Below are 27,213 nucleotides of genomic sequence, written 5' to 3'. Positions count from 1 at the left end.
ATGTCACAGCTATATTTTAATAGTCATTTCAATGACTATAAAAATCAAGTTCAACACAATGAAGCAGCTATCACACTACTGCGGAAATAGTTAGCAAAAAAATGGCACCTGCAAGATACTATTCACTGCAATATAGAGCTGATGATCCAGAGCAAAAAGCCTAAAGCAAAGGGAAAATGGGGTGATGGGAAGATGACTTCATCTCCTACTGTTCTTCCTCCCCAGCATTTCTACAAGGGAAAACAAAAATCAGAACTCCTCCGTTGCCTTCTCAGGAAAGCTTATGGAGTGCAGAAAAGAGAAGGCATTTTAGGCTTTTTACACATCAAACCTTACTCAATTCATTTTTACTTGCCATCACCTTATTTGTGTCTCAGTCCTTCAAGCTGCCTCCAACGCAAGAGCTACTGAGAAAGAGCACAGATCCAGAGTCAAATAATCCCCAAGGACCTTGTTCTGCTTTCTTTGAAATAGTAGTCAGAGAGAAGAATTACCTGCTAAGAGCAGAGTTTGATCCACCGACACTTTCTCTTTCCCACAACAGCTAAGCTATTGCAGAAATTGTAAATACGTGATATTTTTCCTGAAGTTTTATCTTATACCGGAATTAATGTAAAAATGTAACCATGTGAGTCAAACAGCACTGAGTACATTAAATGATAAGAGGGGCATTTTGGAAAAACAGGGAAAAATTGTTTTTCTCCAAGCCAGTAAGAAATCACATGCCTCGTGCTGCTTTCAGAAGAGTGAGAGAGTTGGCTCAGCAGCTAGCCTTAACAAAGGGTCACTGTCCAGCTCGCTCCAGGCTGTGGAGTCGGGCTCTCAACATCAACCCCTTCCTCTAGCAATTGGGTTTCCTTGCAGCCCTGTTCAAGGGAGCTCGTATCCGTACAAACTCCATGTTTCCCACTTAAGGGGAATCCTTTGAACCTGTACTAATTTTCATGTTCATTCTGGAAGGGGTAAGGAAAAGGAAATGTATCTGATATAGTATTACTCTATAGACCCAGCATCACAATTTACTCTCTCCATAAATCAAATACAAAAACTTCTTGGAAGTGGAGAAAACTGAAGCAGAGGAACACCTGAAAGCTCTGCTTATGAACATTGGACTCCATACCTTTTTGCACAATAGGAACCTAAGTTTATAGTCGCAACATTTAACTTCATCACAAGTTAATTTGATCATTCTAAAGCCTTTTCTAGTCTAATTAAAGTTGATCTAGCCCAATAATCTATCAAAAACGAATGTAGGAAATTCCCAGATGAGAGCTTTCCACCAGCAGCTGCTGAGTCCTGTCCTACTGACCAGTTTGGTTCCCCATTGCTAGAGCACCCTTCAGCCTACTGAAATGCACCAAAGGCGAGCTTCACAACTACGACCCTCACTCCCCCAAGCCTGAAAATCATCCTCATTAACTGGTAGTAGCTCAAGGCTGTAACGCCTTGCTTCCTAAATATAACCACCTGAAGAGTCTGTATTTTAGAACCACCACTGGTGGTCATGCATATTAAGGCTAGTAGCGTGTTTAAGGTGCAACTAATCCAGCAGTAGCTTGCTAAAAAGAACGAAGAGTTAAAATATTTTTTTCTTATAGCAATAGGTTAGCATGTTATCTTCCCAGCATCATTCCAACTATTTGCTGAAAAGAGGTGAAGCATTGGCTGGCAGCCCGGGCTAGTACTAGCCAACAGACGAGGCAAGAGCCAGCTCCTGGCTAGAGGAGCAGATCAGTGCTGTTTCTAGCCCTGCTCCACTGGAAACAACGGCTGAAAGAAAGCCACTTTCCTGTGATGATTTCCAAAGCAACGCAGAAGATACTAAATCTGCTCAAATGTTTATGTTTGACAAGCTGCAACTGGTAGCACAAGCTTCTGCTAAACTGGACAGCGTATCTGCCCACACAACCACTTTCACCTTAAAATATTTCTTTTCCCCACTGTAAAAATGCTCCATTAGTCTAAGAACCAGGGGTTATTTCTCAACTATTCAACTCATTCATCACTTTCAGAATCCCTATCTCAAAACAAGACTATTAAAAAGCTAACAATAGCTACCGCATCGTACACTCAATTCAACTCCCCATGTCCAGCAAAAGAGCTTATTTTTAATATATAAATCAACACATGTTTGCACTAAGTTTGGTGAAAACATCCTACGAGACACCTGGACCATCCTACAGTGGGACTCATGTCCACAGCCTGAGTGCTGAGAACAGAGGAGTGTTGAAAACGGCAGGGAGGGGGAGGGTATTTGTGCCGTTTTTGAGTAGGAATCCAACGTACTCCTCTCGATTAGGAGTCTTCGGTGTTCCAGAGAAAAACAGTTTGAACTTTAAAAATGTTTCTTGGTCCATGAGCCTCCCAAGAGCAAGACTGCGTTGCTGCATGCAAAGGTAACAACAGAAACACCTGCGATGTGCAGATGCAGTAAGTAGGGAAACACGATGGTAGAGCCCAAGTCTTCATTAACGTTCACCAATATTTTACTTTTTACTAAGTTTACTCAGTCATTTCTCAATTCTATCGCTATCCTCCCCATCTTATCTGAATACCAGCTCAAGTGCTGATATTCTATTTCCCCTCCACAAAACTATTTTATATTTTCCACAGTCCTTATGTAAATGTTATGGAAGCATCGAGACACTATTATACAAACATAACACATGAACCCCTAACCTTAGAGTTCATACCTTAATATGAGAAAGTCTCCCAGACCAGCACGCTGCGTTATAGATGCTGTCATGGCTGAACTGTAAAAGCTTACACAGTTATCATCCCAATATTTTAGTACTATTAGGGCTTGGGTATCTAAAACTTCCTCCAGTGTCCAGCCAAGGACACCTCTGTGTGCCCTAACTGCAAAAACCAGCAACTGTTGCATTAAGCCCAAACTGTACTTTTTGTATTTAAGGCACAAATCTGAACCAGTTCAATCACTCAGTTACAGTTCAGTAAATAAACAGAGGCCTCTTTTGCAGCAAAAGTTATTGATATAAAATCTGTTAATAAATTATTTCAAGAATACATTCAGCTAGGAAATCAAACACAAGCTGAACCTACATAACATCTCCAAAAACATAAGCAGTACCATAACCGAGTGATTCTCTCAAGTCTTCATTAAAATGTGCTTATCTGGCTATATCCAGTCCAATGCTTCATTTTTTAGGAATAAGAATTCCCACCCCACAGAGCTCCAAGCAAGCTACTTCCAGCACTCCTTGAAAACTCACTTGCTTATCGAAGTTGCTTTTTCCCCAAATAAAACCTTGCTGATGAGACACTCTCCCCATTATGTGTAGGCAGCGTACACTAAATGTACTCCCTGTCAATGTTGCAGGCACAATTACAAGGCGGCACAGGTTTAACGAAGGATTTTTTATAATCGCATTGAGACTTGCACGTGGGCTACCCACATCAACATCCCAGCAGCATGATTCAGCAGCAGGAAGACTGGATTGGACTAAACAGAGTCCAAAGTCCAGTTCCCATAATCAGCGTTTTAGAGACATAGAATCACAGAATCATTAAGTTTGGAAAAGACCTCTAAGATCATCAAGTCCAACCGTCAACCCAACACCCCCATGCCCACTAAACCGTGTCCCCAAGTGCCACATCCACACGCTTTTTGAACACCTCCAGTGATGGTGACTCCACCACCTCCCTGTTCCAATGCTTGACCACTCTCTCTGTAAAGAAATTTCTCCTAATAGCCAGTCTAAAAGATAGACACACTCAGTGTGTCTATCAGTAGACACACCGAGACCTTATGGCAGAAATTCTGTATTACCCAGCACTAAAAAAATCCCCTTGTCTGCGAGCACCTGGAGTGCTCAGTCCTGGAGCCGTTTAGGACAGTAATGCTCAGCATTAAAGCGATCCAATCTAAGGCAACTGTAGATGTCCCTATTACCCAGATAAATGTCTAACACTTTTTTTAATCCTTTTAGACTCTTAGTTACAGTGCAACACTCAAGAACAAAACCAACAAATAAACAAAGTGTAATATAAAAAACACCAAAAGAGTATCTGGCGCTCTATCAGAAGTTTGGGCTTGCTCTTTTGTCCCATTTGACTCACACACTATGGAAACTACTGCCTAGGAAATACCTCTGTGCCACAAAAATATCTATTCTCATCTCCAGCCACTTAACTTGTGAGCGAGAGTAACTGTTGGATCCTCATCAGAAGAGCTCAATAACTGAAAACTCTGAGAAAAAAAAAACAAAGCACTCTAGTGCTTTGTCATATGTCACTAATTCTAAAAAGAAGTCAATGCCACCTGCTGTGTCTGTGAGCAAGTCCCAGTCTTACAGGGATTCCGAGCTGCTCTTCTGCTTACTGCTGCCCATCACCTGGGAAGTCTGAGAAAAAGGTTGTCGTCTTTGTGCCCAACCGTTAGCGAGCAGCATCAGAGGAGACACAGAAAAAGTGCAGAACAGACGTGACCAAGGTCACACAGAGGTGGAAGACAGACTGTCAGAAGCTAGAGGCATTGCTGGCAGGCTGTCGAGGAAGGAGGCAGAGTTAGACACTGCTGTACCAAAGACATACCTTCTACAGAGTAACTCTGATTTGAAATGGAAGCCCAAGTATCTCCAAAACTAACCTAAAAAAAACCCAACCCCCCCCTTTTTAAAAGCAACTTACTAAAAATATTGTCAGTGAATCTACTGTTTTAGTTGCATCACTTACCACTTACATTGGAAATTTCAGAGATCCCCCCACAGAAGAAAAAAAAAAAACAACAAAAAACCCACACCACACCCAAACCCACACCATAACACCAGCCTCAGAGGGGAGAACAAAAAAGTCTCTCAACTCTATTCCACCTACAATTATTGGTCAAATAAGCATCGGGAAAACTATGGATTGATGGAGACACAGCCAACATTTCCTCCCAACATGAGGTGTGAAACAGGGGTAGCCACGCAAGTAGGAAGGAAGGAATTCCACTAAGAACAACAAGATGATGGGCAATGCCTGCACAAAACTGGGGGGCATTTGTGCATAAGTACCAAATATGGGAAATAAAGAAAAAAGCTCAGAAATCATTAAAAATTAAGCAGCATATGACTAAAAAACATACAAAGGAAAATAACCAGGTAGCAAGAAAGCTTTCATGTACCATTGTGGACAGTTTTGTATCATAATCACATTTTGCTCAACAGATCAAAGCAATATATTGCTATACGCAGAGCCCGAAGCCACCAGGCCATCCAGCAGCCAACTCCAGAGGCCAGACCCAGGCAACATCACCGTCACCTCACATTAGACAGAGCATACTATAGGCTTGAGTGTAAGCATTATTTCTATATATTTGAGCTATGAATGAGCCACAGATTGTCCAATGCAAAACAGCAAAAATGGTAACATGCTCCTGTGCGACCCCAAAGCAGGAGGAAAAAAATAATAAATAAACCAAGAGGACAAGCTTTTCAAAGGCAGGCTGTATGGCAAGGCAGAAGCAAGGATGGAGAGACTCACAGCCCACCATACGACGACAGTCTCCATAGCAGCTAAGGAAGGAATAAGCACAGGTTTGTCACACCTGCAGCTGGTCCCTTCTTCAGATCCACACAAGTCAAAACCAAAGCCAATGAACAAACCCTCTTTTAGCTCTTTCCATTACTTAACAATCAATAACAACTAAAGTAAAAGTAAAAATTCCACTTCTTGCCATCACAATGTTAGTTTTTATTCATATGCTCATATTTTGGGAGAATAACCTTGTATTTAGCCAGGCGAAACTGTAAACATTCCCACAGACCATTATCTATAACTTTCCTGATGCAAGTGATATGCTCAACCATACCCCTTAGTCATTAAAACTGCAGTGCAACCCCTCCTTTACAAGACAGCGTTTATAGGACATTCCAAGTAACTGCCTTGATAATTCGCAGCCATTGCAGGGTCACAATTTGTTCACTGGAGTCATATGCACAACAGATTTTTTGAAAGCAAGCGTCCCTTTAAATTGTTCGCCATCTGTGTCAAGACTTGGAAACTCAAATATCATCAGCTACATCCATCTGGCTCAGCATTGAGATATTTCCTGTTTCAGGGTCCACTACAGGAATACTTTTTGCATTATCAGTTGCTTTTATTTCACTTCATTTCTGATACGCAGCCTTCACTACAAACAATACTACACACACCATGTCGAAGCAGAAGCAACTCTTCAATTAAAGCACCCAACTCCATTCACTGAATGATTCCCTACCACCAACATTCTTTCCTGCAGACCAGCTGGCACAATTAGGAGGATGTTAAAGGCTAAAGCATCAGCTGGGAGGCAGGCAGGCAGGCATGCATGCTGCTGGAGACACAGGTAACAGCAGAGCTTACCATGATCTTGCATCTCTGTCACCTCCTGAAGACCCCCTTTAGCCTTATGCAGGGACCACAGGCACCACCAGCACCAGGGTTTGCCACCTTACTTTTTTTTTATCCCATGTATGGAAATTATGAAAACACTCCTCTAATAATACAGCACAGTTGAAGGTACCTTGCACATTAGGTCTGGGTACAGTCCAGCATCATCAACTCCTTGTTTGGCCACAGCTACCTCGTCCTGGGACCCACGGGCTATTCAGCTACGTTCCCTAACCATATGTTATTTTATTACATTCAACTTCAAATCGAGTGATGTCAGTATTTCCGTGCTTTGTTTGGAGGAGGAGGAGGAGAAGGCAGGCAGAGCAAACACAAACACCTAAGGCTGGACTTCCAAAAGGCATCTGGGTGCCTGAAGAGGCTCTGGGGCATATCACGGGTTGTGTGCTCTCACAAATCCCAAGCACCCGCCCCGTGCTCAGACATACATTTTCAAAGCTGCTCAGGAGCCGTGCCTCCACAAAGCTCTGCTGACAATCAGTTAGGAACTCAACCATGTCAAACCACAAGGCTTCTCCATGAGGAAGAAAATTCTCCACAAAGCCACCACCGATGCCCTCCGCACACGGGACTCCTCAGGGACTCCTGCTTTACTACAGCACACTCTCAACACCCCTGCACCTCGCTCAGCTTGGGAGCTGCTCAAGGGGGTTTCTTCAGGCTCAGTATTGATTAATTTGTGTAGTAAAAACATTAAAGTGACACAGCTACTACAACAGTAGAGATGTACAGAACAGAGTGCCTAAAGAAGCCAAGTGCCTACCAGCACACATACCAATTATGTACACTTTTACTTCCATTCATGTTCATAAATTACACAGCAAATCCTGTATCACTTTTTTGCGGATATTTTCTATTGGGTAACAGAAAGACATTTTCCTACTCCAACGCCCTTCGGTAAAATCAGCCATGGCAAACCTCTGAAAAGATGTTATAAAAAGGGTTGTGCTAAAATAACATAAACAGTACTCTAAATAAAGCAACAGTGCTAAGAAATATTATACAAAAACCCAAAAATTCAAGTATCATGGCCAATAGTTACTTCAGTTATTCATCCATCTGTTTGTTTTGTTATGTATACGGATACATGATTACACATAATAGGTCTCAATGTAATTATTTCAGATGAGTTACAAAGCTATATGGAGCAGGAAAAATATTTCCAGAGATATTTCATATTTTGCTGATGAAACTGAAATCCAGTAACGGCTGCTTCTTGTCGTACAAGTCTTCACATCAGAAATCAGATTTAATGCATAAATTACATAAACATGGGAAGATAAATAATACTATAAATATATAAATGTTTTCATAACTACAGCCTGAAAACGTAGATAACATTTCAGAATCACAAGAATTCTCTCTTTTTGAGCACTCTTTTCGTTTAGATAGGGCATGGTTTCAATCTCCTCCCCCAAGCTAAAGGAGGAAAGTATTCTAGTAACTCATTAAAGCATTATTCAGAAAACTACTATTGTTAGAATAGCCTTGGGATCTACCACAGGCCAAAAGTCAGAATTAAAACTGTTTTTAAGTTTACGAAAAAAAAAAAAAAGGCAATTTTTCTGTGGTCCATCTTCCTGTCAAGAGCAGCCCATGCATTTCATAGAGATGATGATGAGCCACTACTGAATGCTTTGTGAAAGTTTCAGACTTGCAGCAAGTAGAAGAGAAAAGGTACGACTGACATCTTTAAAAGAGTAAATACTTTAAAACTGGATTAGCACTAGCTCCTCATCTGAGCTTAGATTCATTAATATAAGTCAGCTTTCAGCTGTTTATCGGAAGTTGGACACATCTACAGGTATTTAACAAGATGTATCGGACTTCAGTCGTGAAGGATTACTAAAGGATTAGACAAAGCATATCCTGCATCTGCTTTACAGCCAATACAGGACAAACTCCAGAAACACAAGTATTTCAAAGAAAAATTATTGCAATACTTATGCCTGTAGTTGCAAGCTGACAGGAAGGCTTCCTGGAGACACTGGTTTGACTTGAAGTTGCATCTAGTTTACTTTCCCTTTCCTTGAAAGCTTTGCCTATGCAGAAATGAAAATGCATTTATAATACAAAAAAAGTTGTGCCAAGTATGGCAAACAGTCCACAATTAAGACTGTATCAGCGCATCTAAATCAAACATTTATGGCAATTAGAGACAAAGAGGAAAAACTACAAATCTCACCAAGGTACTAATTGAAACTCAGGTGAAAATTCAGAAATGGTTTTCCCCCTGAATTAGTACCAAACCAAAAACCTTAAATCAGGACCTTGTCCTACTGTCATTTCCACACTTGTGTATGATGTAAAGTGTAAATGCTCATCTCGTGAAAATCCCCTCCCTTTTTACTTTCTAGGGACAAGAGTGTTAATAGCTGAAAAATTCCTAAACTGACTGAAAACTTTCTCCACAGAGTTAAATAAACGCTCTGTGTTATGCCCATAGGCAGCCAGCTGCATATAGAAAGTCAGTACGTGTTCTATGTGGGGAAGGGGAAAAAAAAAAAAAAGTGTTTCCGGTAAATCCCTACAGGAATCATTTCTCAGAACAATCCCTGTCTGCAATGTTCTCACTGACCTGGACGAAACCAGAGGAGTACATGCTTGCTTCCACTTACCCAGTATCCTCATCCCTCTCCAATCTGTTGCTTGCAACAAGTGTTTATTCACAGAGAGCAACAGCGACCACTGAGTAAACTGAACGTAATCAAGCACATGCCTACACTCAAATTAAGGTCATTCCCTTAGGAAGACGTACACTTCATCCGCCAGCCCTTACCTCCGCTTCACACGGTGCCAGGGATGGGGCAAAGACAGAAACACACCCCATCAGCAGGCAGGGAATTAAAAGGTATTGTAAGGTATCACAGACTAAAACCCTACTCCAGGCATACAGAAGGGCACGTGGTCTCTAGGCGACCAAACTTGCATGTGCTGTCTCCAAACGTTAATACACTGATCCATACATCAGCAAATATTGCGTGGGCATTTTCACTCCATCGGTTTGGGACCTATCAGAGCACAATCCCGTGGTCAGTAAAAGAACAAAGGTAACCGTCCTGTCCTGCCAAACAGCTGCAAACCTCACTCGCAACACAGCATCACTAAAATTCCCGAGATACATTCCTAAGATGTGATGCATCTTCTTCAATTTCCTAAAAACCTTTTCCTCCCTACTTTAAGGCACAAATACACAAACACAACTCTCTTAGTAAACAACAGAGAGTCTCCACGTGCCACCACCACTCACCGCAGATGCAGACTGTAAATCTGGGATTCCACAGAAGCCTTAAGTTAGTGCTAAACCGCCAGAGTCCTCCCTCGAGCGGCAGAAGCGAAGCAGCAGTGCTCGGCCATAGCAGTTCTGTGCTTTCAACAGCACTGCTCTTACCAAGTCCCCATGCCCTTTTCAAACGGCTGTTAAAATAGCACAACTCTAAGTGCAAAACTTACATATCACAACCTTCCTACCACCACTCAGCCCGCCAACTCATCATAGCACTCCCCTAGTAATAAAAAAAATATTTCTGCATACCTGATTTGACAATACTTCTATATATGCCTTTTGAAAAGCTATCCCTTTCTCAGAGAGGCACTGAAATACCCTAAACTTCAAGGGTAATCAAAGCCCATCCTGTTTCAAAGCATCTAAAATCAGGCTAGTTACGATTCGCCCTGTCATAACACACAACAAAAACTCACCAGTAAGAAACAAAAAAATACAGGAACTCCCAACTGGCATGGCTCACAGTAAAATTGGTTTAGCTTGCGGTTTTTTTGTTTGCTTGTTGTTGTTTTTTTGAACTAATGCACATCTAGACACACATCCTACACGGTATAGAGTGTATCTGAGCAGTGTGCACAATACCAGCTAAGGACTGAGAACTACAGATACCATCTCAAGTACTTGTAGCACCCTGTCCACTTAGGGAAAGCTTGAGCGCACCTAAATATGCCATAGAAGCACAACGATTGCACCTATATAGTCATAGAAGGACAGGCTATTTTTAAAATGGTAGTGTCCTTGACATATACGTTATCTTTGACCTAATACAGGGCATTAGGAAGCACCTACCCAAGCATCATGTGTTGACCTGAAATAACGACACTCAGAGTAGCTCCCTGTACAGCTATCCAGCACTTTCTTAATCAAGGCTTTGAATTTATCAAACTGTCCAAAGCCAGGAGCATGATCACGGCAAGGGCACGACTACCCATGTTTTCCAGTAATTTATTAGGGGTAGCAGAGGAACATAGAGTCAGCATCCTGAAAACTAACAGGATCTCACAGAGAGAATCATAGGATAGTTTGAGTGGGAAGGGACCTTTAACAGTCATCTGGTCCAACCCCCCTGCCATGAGCATCCCTGCCAAGAGATCAGGTTGCTCAGAGCCCCGTCCAACCTCATCTGGAAAGTTTCCAGGGATAGGGCATCTCCCACCTCTCTGGGCAACCTGGGCCAGGGTTTCACCACCCTCATCCTAAAAGATTTCTTCCTTAAGAGCTCAAGCCCTGTATTCAGGAAGTTCTCCTCCTACATCTGATCAGCCACAGATATGCATGGCACTATTTTTCTATTTCCCCATTTATTTAAAAAAAATTTAACTATCACAATAGTGGCCTAATTACTCCATATCTGCATATCCTTGTGAACACAAAGGCATTTTAAATACGTTATTTGTAGTAACCATAGTAGCGCCAGTTCTACCTCTTACTGGATCTTTAAGTCCAAAAGAAAACGGTCAAATGACAGTAGAAGTCAAGGGGATTTGGAAGTTAATATAGCTACTTTGTGCTAAGTCAAGCTCACAGACTCCCTAAAGCAGCTCATTACATCTCCTCTCCACCAGCATAAAAAGAAACACCAAAATTACCATTTTTACATCACACTAAAAGCAGGAAATTCGAGCCTGAGCAACCATACTCGGCAGCAGTTTGGGACACCAAGGGTACGCAGCAGACATAAGCAGCTTCTGGGGCTCTCTGAAAGCCTCTAATGTTCCTACTGAGGAAGCTGTACACCCATCTCAACACCACCGCACGCCTCCCCCCCGGCTCGGGGCGAGAGATGAAATACGAAAGCTAGGCGCCGAGAAGAGGGAGAAGGACACGCAGCATCAGGAATGGAGAAAAGCTACTTCAATTAAGCCAATCATTTTCCTGTTTCACATGGTTCCCCATGTGTTAATCTAGTAACTGTACTATCCCATTATATCCACACCCATTCCTCATCCAACCTCCCCGCACGCCGAGCCCTGAATTCTCTCAGGAAGCGGAGCTGAGTCACGCTCGCAACTGCCTGCTGAGATAATGCCTATGCACGACACGGCTGCGCTCCTCATTTTAAGGCAGTAAATATTAGTTTACGTCTGTGCTGGACATCCAGCATCATCCGCAAACCCCGCCGTGCAAGATGGAGTGGGTTGAGCAGGAGGAACGTTTCCTAACACACCTGTAATCTCCTCAGTTTCAGTACACGCTTGTTGCAATAGTTTATCCCAACTGCATCACAGCCAGCAAATCTTTGGGACTTGAAGTTTCAAGAAAGCCTGGTTGTGTATAGGAACACAATAGTCAAAAGGAGGAAGAAAGTATATATATATTAGATATACATGTGCAGATTTCATGTATACACATCTTTGTATACATACACACATTCCTGAGCTCCCACAACTGCAGCGTAACTAACATAACCCACAACAATAGGTACCTTCCTGTTATTTCTGCTTTAGTAGAGCGTACGCACTAAGTATATTACATACATGCATGACTAAGATGGCAGTTCACTTAAGAGCCCAATTAACACCAATCTAGTAAACAGTTCAATTATTTGGGAAGAGGCAGATGTTTCTGTTTCACTGCCAGACAATATTGTTCCATTGCCAGTCTCCAGAACTGGCCATGTCAAATAGTTCAGAAGAAAAATTATAATAATTTGTTTATTAGTGTGTTCACCTTAACAGTACCTTCTCCATTACTGTTTGGGACTATGTAACTGCTACATCAATTCTCCACAACCTGAAAGCTTCACAAGCAGCAAAAAATAGAACACCAGAAGTCCCACGGTGTACAGAAGCGCACTTTACCACCACAAAGATGTGTAAAACACGTGCAACCAAACTGACTATTCATCTTCCTCAGGAGGAAGCCCCACGACACCGAAAAGAAGCTATCCCTCCCAAAAGGGCATCTAGCAGCATAGCGCAGGCCGGTGAATCGCACCATTCAATTAGCTCTAAATCCAACTTTATCTCCCTGCAACACTATGTCTACTTTCAACTCTCACACTCCTGCAGTCCACCAGAGAAATACCCTAATTTTGCTGAGGACCATCCCTCTCAGCTAAATTGCACGAAAAAGAAAAGAAACTCTCATAAAAAAACAAACCTATTATAAAAACACGACAAGAGCAGTGGACACAAACAAAAAATACCAACTAAGCACGTAACCTTGCACTTTTTGAAACTGTGATTTTTTTTTTTCTTTCAGTTACATTTAAGTCCAGTTCTCTTACTACACATACAATTTCCCACAATGGATATCAAATATACTTAAAGATATATTTTAAAACACTCAGTTTATTCTCCCACCCTTTCAAAAGCACTTCCAAGACACTGATTCCTAGAAAGCCAGGCCCGGGCAATCGCCTCCGCCACGGTAGTAAACATGAGCTCCTACAGAAGAGGAGCTTGCTTTTGAGTGTCACTGGTTTATAACACTAGTGTATACTACGTGAGAATGTAGTTATTCCAATCATTCGGAAATACCCTACCCATCCCACACCACAAAGCAGGTATTTGGAAAACGTAACGAGCGACTGCCATCTGTAGCATTTCTGCTTCCATGTATTTGTCCTGCATCCTCAACGCTGGTGTTACTCCCAGCTCTCACACAGTGTAACCGGCCAACTAGGATTTGCTAGTAATTGAAAAGTCATGCGCTTGTTTTCCAGGGATGTACACACAGAATTTAAAATTAATTCCTAAAATTCGCTTGGGCTCTACTCGGACCCAGAAACTCCCTTGTTCCTGCTCACGTTGTTTATACAAGGCTTAGCTGTGGCTATGTATGAAAAGTAAGTTGTTCTTCACAACCAAGAGAGTCCGAGAACTGTGATGGACACCGAATTTCGTATTTCCAAACTGAACAGTCAGACTATTTCCTTCCCCAAGACAAATGCTCTCCCTCATGCCAACAAAGTTTGTTCTCCATTAACCCTCAAAAATGCCTTCGATCACAATGAAACATCTTCAATATCAAGACGGGCCCTCTCAGCACAGCATTGCCCAAAACCACCAGAGTGCGGTTCCATTTAATTAGAGGGGAGACGTTTTAGCTACCGGCTGAGAACAATCCCCTTCTGTTTGAGAGGGACCGAAGAAGCAGAGGACGACATGGATCCCCGGACAGCAGCACGCAAGGGAAACCCTTCATCTGTATGAAAATCACACTCCCTGCAAGGCGAAGCGCCTTCTCCCTCGGCAGCCTGAAAGCCTGCCGCTCCTACGGCGGGGTCCCAGGCGAGGGGGCATCACCATGGCGCTGGGTGGGCTTCCCACCGCCCCTGCGCGGCTCCCACCACCGGCCCAGCACTGGAAGCGTATCCTGTCTGGCTGCCATCAGGGAGGGGACAAAAAAGAAACCAACGCAAAAATAACTCAAAGCCCTCTTGTATTCAGACAAAGCAGCACTGAGGAAGAAAGAAAGAAAAAACAAAAAACCATGGGAGAAAAGATAAGGCAACTTTTTTAGCGAGGGTGACTCCAGCGCAGGTTGCCCGGCGTTTCCAGACAACTTCTCCACTTTCCCCCGGCCGATCCCCGCCGGCCGGAGCCCCGCGGGGCGCGGTGCGGGCGGGGGCTGCCGCCGGGGCCCCGCGCCCCGTCCCGTCCCCGCCGGCGGCCGCGGCCGCCCCCTGAGGTGGTGCGGAAGCTCCCGGCGCCGCTGCCCGGGGGAGCGCGGCCCCGTCCCGCCGCAGCCAGCGGCCCCGGGGTGCGGGGCGCCGCCGCCGGAGACCGGCTCTGGGGGAGCCGAGCAGGGAGGGGAAGGCCGGCGGCTTGGGTTCCTCGCGGGCAGCCGCGGCGCAACAGGCGGGAGCGGGGCCGGGAGGGTCCTCACCTACGCCGTATTTTTCCTCCCTTTTGGTGGGAACCCAGCGGGTCATGGCGTTGGGGGGCCGCGGGGGCGGCCGGACCGGGCGGGGGATGCGAGAGCCCCGCTCCTACGCCGCCATTTTCCAACCGCGGGACGGGAAAAGTTTCTACCGACGGCGGAGTCATGTGGTGCGGGCGGAGCCAGCGGCCTGGCGCCCCGGCCGGCCGGCCGCCCCGCCGCGGGGGAGGCGGGGGAGCGCGGGGCGGCGACCCCCGCTCGGCGGCCAAGAGAGCGCGGGCGGCCCGCCTCAGCCGCCCGCCCGGTCCTCGCGGTACTGAGGGGCCGCAGGCGCCCCACGAGGCTATGGGCCTGGTCGGGCCGGAGCCCCAGACGACCCCCTCGTCCTGCCGCTCGCACCCGGTGCTGCCGGCAGGAAGACCCAGCCGGGTCCCTTCTACACAAAGGAAAGCGAGCCGGGGCGGTGCCTGCCTGGCCGTCTCCCTAATTGCATAATTATATTCCAGGTACACCTGGCCTTACTCTGCCGAAAAGTTTCTTCACCTGCGCAAATCCAGCGCTCTGTGAAACCAACTTCGCTCGGTGCTACCTTGCCGGGCAGCTCCAGCAGCAGGATCCCAGCCTTCTTCAGGACACTTGCTCCTGAGAAATCACCGGTTTCTCGGTTGTTTTTTAGCTCCTGCTGTGATCCCTCCAGCCACCTGGCCTTCGAGGATTTCTGCCTGCTTCCTGCCCAGAGATACTCCTCTGGAACAAGGTTTCTGCTGATGTTTAAGACCAGCGGCTTCTCTGCATTTGAGTGCTGCCATGCTGATGAGCCCGCCCTTCGAGTAAATTCTTCCTTGGCCGTAAAGATTAGAAACCTTCTGATTTCTAAACCTAAATCAAAAACCTAGTCTAAAGTTAACATCTCCTGGCTAATTAGAGTGTGGAATATGCGATTACAAAAGAATGAGCACAGGAAATGAGCTTCCTGATCCCAAACCCCGTACTGTTGGACAGACCCAGGACCATGATTTAAAAAGAATATTAAAAACAAATAGTCCTTAGCAAAAAGAAAATAAACTGCATAAAACTCGGCAGAAAGCAGAAGGATAACACTTAAGAGAAATGAGGAGAGGTGAAATGTTTGCCTGGTTATCACTTGTTAAGATTAGTCTTCCACTGAAGGAGGAGCCCCATACAGCAGATTTAAGAATGCAAATAGGTCTTCTTTCCAGGTCAGGGTTGAATCCCTTTTCTCTCCTCCTATTGTATCATTAGGAATGCAGGGGGGCAGTTTCGGCAATAGTATTCATTATTGTCAGGTTTTGAGATGAAGTGTTCTTCTTGAATGTCTGAAGGAGTCTATTCTTTCCATGTTCCTTCGCTTTTTCCATCCTTGAGATTTGTTTCCCAGGTCACCACCTTCACAGATTCAAACTAATCTGAATTTCATTCCTCCTGTCCTGCAAAATTCAAAGGCCGTTGTAATAGAGCAAACTAGTGCACCTTTATGCATTATGCCCGGGAGTGAGAAGATCAAAAGGTTTTCGAAGTCAGCTTCATGGCTCATCATCTTTATCCTGCATTAATGGGCAAATGATTAGAGTCTTACCAAAGACAACTTACAAGTAAGCTCTTTGATTTAACAGGTTTAGTTTTATAAGATAAATCAAAGTGAATTAACCTAAATAGTAGACTTCCTTGCCCTGTTCCGATAGTCATCTTTGGTTTCCCACACAAGGGAAAGGAGAAATGAAATGGAAAAGCAGTTCAGCAGTAGTATATATTTCTAATGATGAGTATTTTGCAGTTCTGTACAACTGACGCATTGTTTTTTGTGGTGCTACTATATATGTGCTGCAAAACTGCCGAAGCTGCTCAGGCATTAGGTGGTTTAGAGATTTTTAAGACTATTACTGTAATAATCTGTAAATCAGGGAACCTCATTGACTTTTCATTTAGATTACTGATAACCAGGAATCACTTCCGTGAACACCATGGTAGCTTTGCAGATGTGGAGTGTGAATAGGGGACACAAAGCAGCACTCTGATGTTAATTTAAACCTGCAGATAACTGTAATGAGCTAATAAAGTGAGCTATTGCTGTATTCTATACTTCCTGGTTCAAATCTGAAACTCAGACTGTGGTGTTTGTTTCTGTTTTGAGGGAGGTTAGAGGAGCATGTTTCCCTTTGTGAAAAATGTACAGCTGACGACCTGTCTTCAGGAGTTAACTAAGGGTTAAATTAAATTCTCATAGAGATTGGCACTCCTTAGTCTCAGTTTATATGTATATCTGCACTAAATAGTATATGTATATGTATATGTATATGTACTGAAGGTTAAGTATACTCCTAAGGCAGGAAGTACCAGATTCAATAAAACCGAAGTTAAAGAATTACTTACAGCTTCTACATATTAAATCCATGTTCTGTATTACAATAGCAGAATTTATTTTGACGTCAGTGGAAAAAGAGGTTTGTCCTGTTGTCTGATCATGATCTATAACAGAAACGACACAAGTAATCTCAGCCAACATAAAGCCCCACTGATACTGATAAAGGCCTACATTCATTTTATGACTTTCCACATTTTCATTTTAATGAAAACATGTTACAAATAGAGCATTAAAATTTTGATAGCCAGTAAAAAATATTCCTCCTAATTCACAATGCATAAATATCCCAGAGCTAGTCTTTTGCAACTAGGGAAAATGGTAATGGGATAGGACTGTAATATTGAGAAAATAAAATATTTTTATTTTTCTCTGGCAAACATAATACAAAGTATCCTCCTGAAAAATATTTTTCATTAAACCGTAAACTGTTCAGGCTGACATATTTTAGATGCTTAGGCATAATATGTTTCTTCACACTGTGCATATATGTTTTTCATTTATGAAGAGGAAACTGAAAAATGCTTCTTTCCATAAAATCTGGAAGTTTTATCACATCATTATGTCAATTCTTTGGATTCTCACCTTATTTTTTAAAGCATCACACTGAATTGGAGGCACTTCTCTTGGAGCAAAGAAGCATTCCTTTTCGTAACATTAACTCCCAAGAAATCCCAATGCAATATTTGGCCATGAATGATATTTGAAATTCTTGACAGAGAGATGAGGAGTATCTTTTGAAGAGGATAAATGGAGACAGAACTGTTACACTGCATGAAATATATTTGCAATAAATAAGAGATACTCAGTAAATGTACAGATGCAATCAAGTTGTATTTCATACTTATTGCATGTGACTACACAAGAGGCATGTTTGTTCCATCTCAGTTAAATATCACAGTTTTTGTAATAATTGTCTTTCATTGTCAGGCCTCGTAGGTAAATTCAACATTTCAGTCAAAACATGTAAGTAGTTATTTTCCACACACCGTGCAAATTCCTCTTGGAAATATTCCTCCCAGCACAGGATGTGGAGGACTTAGAAAGTCATATAATAAATAGCTGGTTTGCTTTTCTATTTCTATTAAAGATATTCTATTGGAAATGTTATTGCATCTATTCCAGCTACTCATCATCTATTTTTGCTGTACAGTTTTCATTCGGGGTGAATTGAGCTCTATGCTCTAGATCATTTATGTAATGTATGATGTTCCTATGATGTTCCATGTTTGGGTATACACAAAGTAAGAGATTTTTATACGTGACGGAAAGACGCTTTTCAAAAATACTATTTTTTGACAATGTATTGCTCTTAATCAGAACGGAAATAAAATTAAGTTTATGAGTTTGTCTTACAAAAATGACCTCAGCCTTGGTCTTATATGCATGATTACCTTGGAGATCTCTTGGAGACGCACGCGGGCAGTTTTCAGGGAGAATTAAGAAGCCAAAACTGAATTTCCTTTGATGTTCCTATTGGCTTCAGTCAGCCAAGGTGTGGCATTTATAAACCTGGAGTGAAGTTTGACAATACCTGCAGGGAAGTTTTGTGCTCTTCCAGGCTTTGCCCATGTGTTTTTGAAGTATACTCAGTAATCTTTAATCTTCCTTTTACTTTTGTAGAAGCATTTTGGCTATATATGTGTGTGTCTTAAGCTTTTCTTCTAGCAGGATGACGTTTGTGATAACGAGCATTCTTCAGTTGCTAACATTTGAATATACATTATATATATAATATATATTATTTATATATATATAAAAAACCATTTTGAACAGTGCTATATAGCTACTGTGATATATATTACATTCATCACACCGGTTTAGTATCTTTCAGATGGGTTAAAGGCAGCACCTCTCCTTCCATTCTGCAGACTCTTAATCAGCATTTACTTCCTTCTTGCATTTGAATTTTTTATTTATAGATTATTTGGTGAAACACTGAGGTGGGAGATGCTCCATCCCTGGAATCGTTCAAGGTCAGGTTGGGCGGGGCTCTGAGCAACCTGATCTAGTTTAAGATGTCCCTGCTCATTGCAGGGGGGTTGGACTAGATGGCCTTTAAACATCCCTTCAAACCAAACTATTCTATGGTCTATGATTATGGGACTATTAGGAATATAAAGGCCAATTAATTATTTTTAAGTTCAGAAAGGAGATAAAGATACTAATTTATTAAGTAATACTTTTTTATTAAACTGTTCATGTTTTAGCCTAAACAATGGGGCTTGATTGTATGTAATGAAAATGATTGCTTCATAAGTTATGTTCCTTCAGACTGTTCTTGCTTCATTATACTGAAAGTGATGTAATGAACAAGACATCTTCAGTGGGTTTGATGTTTAAATGTAAATGTGTGAACATCTCCTGGTTACTCTTTATAAATACACAAGGGTTTCCAAAGTGATGCGTTTTAGGAAGGATACGATTATCATAGGTACAGCTTAGTTTATACCCTGGTATTCCAACCTGTGAATAAAAAAAATTTAGGTGAGTTTTACAGTGCTACAATAAACGTAAGTGGCTTCATTTCTACACAAGGGGAAAATCTGTTTTCTGTTCATGCCAGAGTGTAAGATTTTAAATTCTTCAGAGAAAAAGTGCAGTGAGATTTTATGATGGGTCAGTCTCTTATCCCTGTGTGCTCTGCACAAACACTGTTTACATGAATAGTACATCTTGTTCTGTCAAAAGCATCGTAGGCATCACCTGAAGTAGTGTGCTTATTTGATTGGCAGTGTGTATCTTGGACACTGGCAAATAACTGGTTCACTTTGGACGGAAAGTCTGCCTTGCTAATGGGAGCTTTCTCTGCAGGGTCGTGAAGCAGTGAAGCAGCGAAGCAGCGTATTTACCCTACTGCCACCCTTCTCAAGGAGGATGTTTATTCCTGCAGCTGAGGGAGCTGAAGTACCTAGGAAATAACGGTAGCAATTTCAGGTTTATCCAACTTCACTGCAGCCCAGTCTAGGTATACTCTCTTATTTCCAGCTGAAGTACTTAGCAACATGAGCAAGATATACTCACTCACGTTAAGTGTTATGTTGTAAACTCCAAAGCACACAAAACTTAATTTTTCGTCAGTTCCTTATGAGAGCTGGACTTTAACCCTTGCTTAATAGCAACAGACTCACACCCATGAGTAGGTGCTCAGGGGTATCATTACAAATTTTACAGTCAAGCCCAAAGCAGTCGAGGGAAAGGGTAGCACAAATGACTCCAAAATAGAAGCTAGCATATAGTTTACTATACAATAGCATAGTAAATAGTTAAATAATATAGTAAATAGTGGCAACCTGATCCTCTGCAATAGCTTTAAATAACCAGCAGTATAAGGCTTTATGTGGGTTTTTCTTCTCTTCAGTGTTTACTGATACGTTTTCCACATATTTGATATTTATACTCAAAATGAGATGATGAACTGCGTTTACATACTCTTTGGCAAACTCAAAGATAACCGGCAAAACAAAATGCTATCTGTAACAAGTTAGGGAAGAATCATTCCCAGAGACCAGTTGTTTTACTTTATAAACTCCAACAGATCTGCAATTTAAAATCTGACACATTATGTCCTGGTCTCATAATAAAAATTAGGAACATTTCCCAAGAAGAGTGAGGAAGATATTTTCTGGGACTGCATTCTGGTAAAATCGTTATTTATTATAAGCCAGATAATGATCAGAGAGCAGAGTACAAGCTTGAGATGAAAACATACATTATTCCCGTTAATAACGCTTAGCACTTATGTAGCACTTAACATTTTGAAAGCACTGAACAAATATTAACTCTCTCTTGTGTTAGAGAAAGGTGTCCTTATCTCCATTTACAACTGAGAGGCAGCAGAGCTAAGGCCAGCTTTTCAAAATGTGGCAGGCATTCAGAAATTGAGAAACTCAGAATATCAGACCGCTTCTGTCACCTCTTGATTATGTGATTTTCCTAAGGCCAAAAGTGACACATTAGCTGGGGCAGGGTTAGATTTTATGATTTCCTCAGTGGGCAGACAAGGTTTGCACATCTTCAGCTGAATGGTATGAGATGACAATGGGAAATGACAATGAAAGAACATGATGTACTAGCACCTGTTAGAAGGTTTGAGAAACTAGTTACTGAAACATGAAGTATCTGAAGCAGTGATGAAAATGATTTTGCAAGAACAAAGAACTGGGCAGGATTCACAGAAATGCGCTGTACGTATAAAAAAAAAGTGTTAATTTTTAAAGAAAAAATAAAAAACATCCTATCAGCTTTTTATCTAAATTGTGTATCTGTTTGACCCCTTACAAGAGCAAGTCAGAAAGGGATGGGAGGATGCCCAAGAGACTGCACGTAGTGTGAGCAGCTGACATCACTTTCGACAACGGCTTGATCTAAAGCAGTCGGCAAACCCTGCAACAGCCGCTACTGCCGAGCGCGCGGGGAATTGTGCAGCGCTGGTAGTCATGGTCCAGGGGCAAGTGGTCCCCATTATCTCTCCCCCGTCTGTCTGCTGGCATGCCTTCAAAAACAGGCTTCTAAGTGTTTTTCTCCCCGAAGGGCTGGCAGGCTTTCCTACCATCCCGTAAGGGGGGCAGGGTTGGTTTTTCTAAAGAGCCTCTTGAAAGCCTTTCTCAGATGTACGGTAGCCTAACAGCCTTTGCTGCTTGCCCTGACTCGGATAGCGCCTGCAGTTCCACCACCCTCAGAGCAGATGACGGATGGTCACTCCACACTTCCCAGCTGTGTCGGCGTGACAGGTCCAGTTCCGTTAGGAGAAAACCAAACGTTTCCATTGAACCTTGTACCTCACAATTGATTAAAATAGCTCAAAACAACTTCTCCAAAATGAGGTATTATTTATTCACCTGGGAACATTTAGCAAGCCAAGTTGTCAACCACTTGCTTTTGATCTTCTGTAAATGTTAGCCTTTCTTTCCAAGGGTTTTTTTTTTTCCTATTTTGGCACAGTCACAAAGTTTAAAAATGAAGCTTTTTTTAAGCTTCTCTATCCAAATAAACCCCACATGGTTACTAGCTCCCACTATTTTAACTTTGATTTTTTCTTATCTATATTACCACACACATTTTTAGTAATCCTGATATAGTCTCCTTTTGGCTATTAACAGTAAATGTTAGCGGGTAAATATAAAATAATTGGTGACCAGGTTCACCAGGACAATTTCGAAATTTACTTAGGCATAAATATTCCTTTCTAAAACTAGCTGCATTTTTCTTTCAATCATATAAGATCCAGGATCCTGGAAAAGTGATGACAGATACTGCTGATGTTTTACGTGGGTCTCAGGTGGGAGGCAGGTTCAGTTTTCCATGTTGAGCGTGGAGCTGTTTCGCACTTCGAACGAGTGTTTTGCACTTGTTATACTGCACTTGGCTACCACACCTTGAATGGTGCATTGCTGTGCCTAGGAAAAAGCAGAAGAGCTGATCTAATTCTCAGTGCCTTCCTTTTGTCCAGCTTAGAAAAACATCTCAAAATTCTCTCCTGTCATGCTGGAAAAATGTCACTTTTTTATTTTCATGACGCTACTGCACTGAGATGAGTTAAATACAGTAAAGCTGAGTTCTGCGTTCCTGAGCTTGCTCTGATTATGCCAAAACTTCAACTTGCAAACTATTTGTGTGGACTTGTTTGGAAATAGAAAGTTGTCAGCACTGTTCCTCACTCTATAACCGTTGTTTGGGTCACCCGTAGTAACTACTCACAAATGTGCACAGCCAGTGGGTGACATGGGGACACGGAATTCTTTGTCTGAAAGTGAGGAAATCCTCCTCCTCAGCAGAAGCCTCTGTCTGAAAAATTATTACTTATTTGATAAATACTGATAAACTGGTTTATAGAACATTTTGAATGTTCTTCATCTATCTGTGTATGAATCCATACATGTATATCTGTATTTGAATACGTGCATGTGTCTATAACATACATATATATTGCCATAAACTGCAATGAAAGTATTAATATTCTGGACAGGAATCCAATTTTATCTTTAGGCAGCACATGCAGGGGATTGTTGACTCATATAATGGAAGCTTTGTCTAGACAGTTTTCTCTCTGACCAACTTAATTTTTTTTGCTTTGATCGTTTTTAATGTATTTCCTGGAACAGAAAGTCCCAATAATTTGTTTACAACCTTTTCTGGAAATTGTGTCAGTTTTATAATATTGAAAACTGATAATAATTTTTCTAAATCAAGCCATATATTCCTGGAGTCTGAATGTTCTCAGAGAGAACCATTAGCTGTACTTTCTCTCGGATTGTTATAAAAAAAATTATTAGGTTTTTTCCAATTGAAACATTATCAGGCGTATTACTTGGAAAGGAGCAAAGCTTTCTTTCAATGTCTGAGATGTTTCCATCTGATGATTTTTACGACGAGTTACTATATATAAAGGGACTCGGTGTGTTTCACAGTGGAAAATCCGTATTATGACCATTACCAAATCCAACCCTGCTATGACAGTCTCAGCATCCCGGCAGAGACCCTGACATGGCTTAAAGGCTCAGCAGTGGTCGTCAGAAGAAAAGGCAAGAAATTTTTGTGCGGCATCTTAGAAGCCACGACCTTGGCCCAAGCTCTCTGAAATCAGTGGAAGGACTCCGGTTGATTTTGATGGGCTTTAGCTCTAGACCAGCTCTTGGGTGAACACGTTTCGGACGATAGATCTCTCGATCACGTTAAACCAAGCCTGACAGTGTTGCTGGTCTGAGCGATGCTGCAGGTGCTCTTCCCAAGGCCAGTAATGTTACGTTTTCATTTATTTTTGAATGCACTTTAATAATGAAGTAGTATTTTCTTCCGCTTTCAGGGTGTGTGCCTCTGGATCACCTCAAAGGCATAAAAAGAACGCTACGACACTTTTTAAAAGCTGAAATAGATGGGTGAAGCTGAATTGTCACCAAAGGCCACGGGTTCATTTGCGGCGCCTTTTCTCGGTTTGGGTTGTAAAGTAAATTTTCCTTCTGCTCTTCCTCCCACCCGTTGTTTAAAATCTAATTCTCTTTAGCCTCAGCGTCCCTGCTCTCTAAGAACCTCTGCGTCAGGCAGAGAGGAGGAAGTGAAACCCGTTCATTAGCCAAACAGAGTTAGTCCTTCCAGGAACCCGAGCTTCCCGCCTCCGCAGAGGCGCCGGCCGCCCAGGCCCTCGCTCCGCGAGCGGCGCGGGGCCCCTCCCAGGCGCCCGCGCACGATGGTGCTGGGGAGGCCTGCCCGCAACGCCGGGCATGGCACGGGACGCGCGGCGCTCCTCGGGGGTTGCCAAACCTGGTAAAGCGTTCGGAGGGAAAGCGTCGTTTTGCCAGGCTCCAGTTGTCCCAGTAAGTGCCTGCTGGTGATTCCGCCTGGAAGGCGGCAGCCCGCGCCGGGGCGGCTCTTTGGGTTGCACTCATACACCAGGTACGTCTGCTTTTAGGTGGTCAAGGGCGTAACCACGGCTTACATCAGCAGGTTCCTTCTCTTACGTAAGGAGTACGGTTTCCACAGCCACGCTGCCATCCCCTTCATCTCGCTGCCTGCGAGCACCACCACTACCTTAAAATGCAAAGGATTAACTTTCCGATCTCGAAAGGTCTGTGCTTATGCGTGTATCAAAATTGTCACATTTTGATGGTTCTGTTAATGCTCTAGAAACTGAACTTTTAATTCAACTCCAGAGTAAGAAATATTTTCTCTTGAACTCTTTGTACTTACATAGCTATCTGTCTTCAGATTAGACGAACAGATACAAGAATTGTCTTGTAAAATTGTAGTTTCCCTTTAATAAGCCCCTCTGACAGGCGATTATTCATGCAATCTGCTCGGTGCTAAATGTTTTTTCATGCTGTGCATCCCTGTCTCTTGATTGCAGGAATGTGCTCCTGTGAATTATAATTAAGTAAATATGAACTGGTATGTATGAAATTATTTACTAGACCTTCCATTGCTGTATTATATTGGTTCTGTTCTTCAGCATTATAAAGATACAGGAGTTCTAACGAATAACATGTATTTTTTCATTCTTTGGATTTTTGAGATTGCTGTTAGTGTTTACTGCAGGTTATTTTGACAGAAGTTGGAGATACTACACAAAAAAAATTCTTCAGTGACAAATTGTTTACTAATGTCTAAATTTCAGGAAAAAAAGACATGTTAAAGGTTTGGTCCTGGAAAAATGAATGTATTACACAGAAACAACAAGGTGAGTCAAATTCACCTTTTTAATTATTCTGCTTTCAGCAGACTTTCAGACAAACAAAAGGCATTGTGATACTAAATGTTGTCTTCACGTTTGGCAGCTTTCAAAGAGCAATTCAGATTATTTGTATCATTGTTTTCATTAGGTAAGAATTTTGCGTAGAACTTCTCCTATAAGGAGTTGGAGCCTGATTGAAGCTGGTCATCTAGGATACCTCATGGCCAGTGGAGAAAGAAGATACTGCAGAAAGCACTCATCCCATTTATGTCAGGTGGGTCAGGATGGGATGAATCATCTCCTGATGGTGCCCATCCTTCTCCTTAACTAGGCAACCTATATAGACTATAGAGTCTATACAGATCAGACAGGTACTAACACTTAAACTATACTTACCAGTAACTGAAAATTCAATGGGATGAAAATATATGTATGAAGTTAAAAGGTTTTCTGATGAGGAGAGATTTATGCAACCAGCATGTCATATTTAACTCAATTAAAACAGACATTCATTCATGATTTTAAAAAGTCTGAGCTCGCTCTACGTATATATCTGTGTATCTATATTTGGGCCATACAGAGTAAAAATTTAAAACTATAAAAACTATGTAATAATGATGTGCCATTTTGGCTTCAAAACTGAGTTGTGATACAAATGCATCAGGAAAGCACGAAAGTAGAAATAACATTGAGGATCTTTTAGGATATAAAGCATTTTTACTCTTAAGACATACTGTTGACTGAAATGTCATGCTTCTTCAGAGAAAATATTTGAGGTTGGGTAAGGTCCACAGTTGTATTCAATTTTAAAAATAGTATCGCTTGCATTGGTATGTAAAGAACAAATCATGCCAAGCGAAAATGATTACTTTTTTTAATTAAATTCTAAATTAGTGGAAGAAGGGAAGGAAGTACATTAAAGCATCTAGAATTTACTAAAGCATTTGATACGGTGTGTCTCAAAATTGTGTTTGACAAATGAATCAAAATGGATTACGTAGAAATGCAATTATGGGTACAAGTAATTGGCTGAAGAATGTACTAAGGAGTAATGATAAACATTAGAGCGAAATCTTGGTCCCACGCAGGATTTTATTAGGGCTTCACTACACCGTGCGGAGGAGGTTTCCGGTGATGTATTGCAGAAACAATTTAACTTGCTCACTGGGTTATTTAACTTTCTCACCTGGCAGAAATGAGGATTCAAGAAGTTAACACTAATATTTTTTCCTTAATTCTTGCAATCATTGTTACCTTCTCTGGCTGAAGGCATCGGTGGGCAGCAGAGATCTAGACCTTGGCTCTGCTCACAGATATACCTGTTTTACTTTGGTTCAGCCGTACCGATTCAGCAGAACTGTTTCTGTGATTTGCCGTGTTGCAGACAGACTTCAATGCCCAACGTCTCCTGTGCAAGTCTGTCACCTTTCGAAGCCATTTCCCCACGGCTCACCCTTGAAAGTACTAATTAAACCATCATATTTGCAGGGCAGCAGTAACTTACAGACCACAGAGTCTTCTGACCAACCATATCACTTGCTGCCTGGATACTAGGAATCACAGCAGAGGAGAAAATTTCCTTGCCATAAGAGCTGTAAGGCTAGATGAGAAATAAATGTAAGTCGCTGTGTGTCGGCGTGGTGATTGCCTTCACCATGAAGAGCTGAGTAAAATACCAGCTTGGATTACATATCAAGGAAGGAAGAGGCTGGGGTGGAAATAATAATTGGCCTATTTCACGATTTCACCTCCTGTGTTTAGTTATAGCCCTGCAAAGAGAGTACAAAGTGTGGCAATTCAGGGTTGTGGTCCCAGTTTTCCCTTTATACTGTAAATGATTATGCAGGTGCAGAGGTGGTGAATTTGGCTCTGCAAATACAGTGAGGTTTTGATGAGCAAGATGGGATATAAAAAAAAACAGGCCAGCTTCCTGGAATACAAAAATAGATGAAAATGAAGCAAGAGCTATCTCTTATTGCTCAGGCTACAGCATCACAGTGGTCTATTGAGCAGTACAGAAAGCTGTGAGTATTTACCTAAGTGCTCCGTCAGTTATAATGGATTAAAAAAATACTGCATCCGATATGGGATGTGGTGCGGATTCCAGACCCTATATTCTGCTACAGGGGCTAAACGTGCGCCTTAAAGGGAATTTAC

The 27,213-nt window shown here is 42.2% G+C and overlaps 1 protein-coding gene across 10 annotated transcripts in view; it reads right to left on the bottom strand.

Annotated features, from left to right (window-relative positions):
* DOCK1 (dedicator of cytokinesis 1) overlaps window positions 1-14,904 on the bottom strand; it is a gene marked incomplete at its 3' end in the record, with an annotated part of 322,821 nt that extends 307,917 nt beyond the window's left edge. For all 10 annotated transcript variants that reach the window (XM_082001997.1, XM_082002000.1, XM_082002001.1 and 7 more), the window contains exon 1: window positions 14,516-14,904. In XM_082001997.1, the coding sequence (XP_081858123.1) occupies window positions 14,516-14,561 (46 nt within the window). In that variant the 5' untranslated portion in view covers window positions 14,562-14,904. The remainder of the gene's footprint in view (window positions 1-14,515) is intronic.
* Between the last annotated feature and the right edge of the window lie 12,309 nt (window positions 14,905-27,213).

Source organism: Phaethon aethereus (assembly GCF_964289735.1).
Source record: "Phaethon aethereus genome assembly, chromosome: 7".
In the NCBI taxonomy this organism is placed as follows: Eukaryota; Metazoa; Chordata; class Aves; order Phaethontiformes; family Phaethontidae; genus Phaethon; species Phaethon aethereus.
Note: the sequence above shows the minus strand (reverse complement) of the source record. Positions and strands in the feature narration are given on the sequence as shown.